This window comes from Trachypithecus francoisi, unplaced genomic scaffold (assembly GCF_009764315.1).
Source record: "Trachypithecus francoisi isolate TF-2019V2 unplaced genomic scaffold, Tfra_2.0 Lachesis_group18, whole genome shotgun sequence".
NCBI lineage: Eukaryota > Metazoa > Chordata > Mammalia > Primates > Cercopithecidae > Trachypithecus > Trachypithecus francoisi.
The window spans coordinates 28,796,334-28,797,981 of record NW_022681463.1 but is presented as its reverse complement, the minus strand read 5'-3'; the positions used below and the strand labels follow the sequence as shown (position 1 = coordinate 28,797,981).

The 1,648-nt window shown below is 36.9% G+C and overlaps 1 protein-coding gene across 1 annotated transcript; it reads right to left on the bottom strand.

Annotated features, from left to right (window-relative positions):
• Nucleotides 1–699: 699 nt before the first annotated feature.
• LOC117063399 (60S ribosomal protein L31-like) lies at nucleotides 700–1,129 on the bottom strand. Its single transcript, XM_033177071.1, has one exon. The coding sequence runs from the start codon at nucleotides 1,105–1,107 to the stop codon at nucleotides 727–729; it is 381 nt and encodes a 126-aa protein (XP_033032962.1). The 5' UTR covers nucleotides 1,108–1,129; the 3' UTR covers nucleotides 700–726.
• Nucleotides 1,130–1,648: the final 519 nt, after the last annotated feature.

Here is a 1,648-nt window from a genome sequence, read left to right as displayed (position 1 = left end):
TGTGACTAATTACATTTATTGATTTGCATATGTTGAACCAACTTTGCATCCCAGGGATGAAGCCAACTTGATTATGGTGGATAAACTTTTCACTATGCTGCTGGATTCATTTTGCTAGTATTTTATTGAGGATGTTTGCATTGGTGTTCAGCAGGAATATTAGCCTGAAATTTTCCTTTCATGTTGTGTTTCAGCCAGGTTTTCATATCAGGATGATGCTGGCCCCACAAAGTGAGATAGAGAGGAGTCCCTCCATTTCAATTGTTTGGAATAGTTTTAGTAGAAATGGTACCAGCTCCTCTTTGTTCGTCTGGCAGAATTGTGCTGTAAATTCATCTGACCCTGGACTTTTTTAGTTGGTAGGATATTTCTTAGTGCCTCAATTTCAGAACTCATTATTGGACTATTTGAGGATTCAGTTTATTCCTGGTTCAGTCTTGGGAGGGTGTATGAGTCTGGGAATTTATGTATTTATTCTAGGTTTTCTAGTTTACGTGCATAGAGGTGTTTACAGTATTCTCTGATGGTTTTTGTCTTTTTGTGGGGTCAGTGGTGAAATACCACTTATCATTTATTATTGTGTCTATTTGATATTTTTTCTCTTTTCTTGTTTATTAGTCTAGCTAATGGTCTTTTTAATTTATTATATTTAAAAAAACAAGCTCCTGGATTTATTTATTTTATTTTATTTTTCAATTTTATAACTTTATTTGATGTATTTGACGATCAGCGATTAGTTCTCATCCACATTGTCTGTAGATTTTTGAAAGTGGTAACAGGTACATAGGTAACCAAAGTAGAGAGTGTATTTGGTGAATCTTCATCCTCATTACGTTTTCTGGACAGCCGCACACGGATTCGGTATGGGACATTCTTTATTCCTTTGGCCCAGACAGCTTTGTTGAGCCTGGTATCAATGCGCACATCTGGAGTTCCCATCTCCTTCATGGCAAATTTCCGAATCTCTTTGAGTGCCCGAGGGGCATGCTTCTTGAAGCCCACTCCATGGATGCGCTTGTGAATGTTGATGGTGTATTCTCGGGTCACCACCTCGTTGATGGCAGAACGGCCCTTTTTCTTCTCGCCACCCTTCTTTGCGGGAGCCATTCTGCCGGGTCCATGTTGGAAAGCAGATTAATTAATTTTAAAGGGTTTTTCGTGTTTCTCTGTCCTTCAGTTTCACTTTGATCTTGGTTATTTCTTGTCTTCTGCTAGTTTTGGGGGATGTTTGCTTTTGGTTGTCCGGCTCTTTTAGTTATGATTTTAGGTTGTCAATTTGTGACCCTTCTAGTTTTTGATATGGGCATTTAGTGCTATAAATTTTTCTCTTAATACTGCTTTAGCTCTCAGAGATTTTGATATGTTGTCTCTTTGTTCTTATTAGTTTCAAATAACTTCTTGATTTCTGCCTTAATTTTATTATTTACTCAGGAGTCATTCAGGAGCAGGTTGTTCAATTTCCATGTAATTGTGTGGCTTTGAGTTAGTTTTTTAATCTTGAGTTCTAATTTGATTGTGCTGTGATCTGAGAGACTGTCTAATCTTGAGTTCTAATTTGATTGTGCTGTGATCTGACAGACTGTTTATTATTATTTCAGTTCTTTTTTTTTTTTTTTTTGCTGAGAAGTGTTTTACTTCCCATTTGTGA

Coding starts and splice junctions, on each gene's coding strand:
- LOC117063399 (XM_033177071.1), bottom strand. CDS start 1,107: ATGGCTCCCGCAAAGAAGGGTGGCGAGAAGAAAAAGGGCCGTTCTGCC.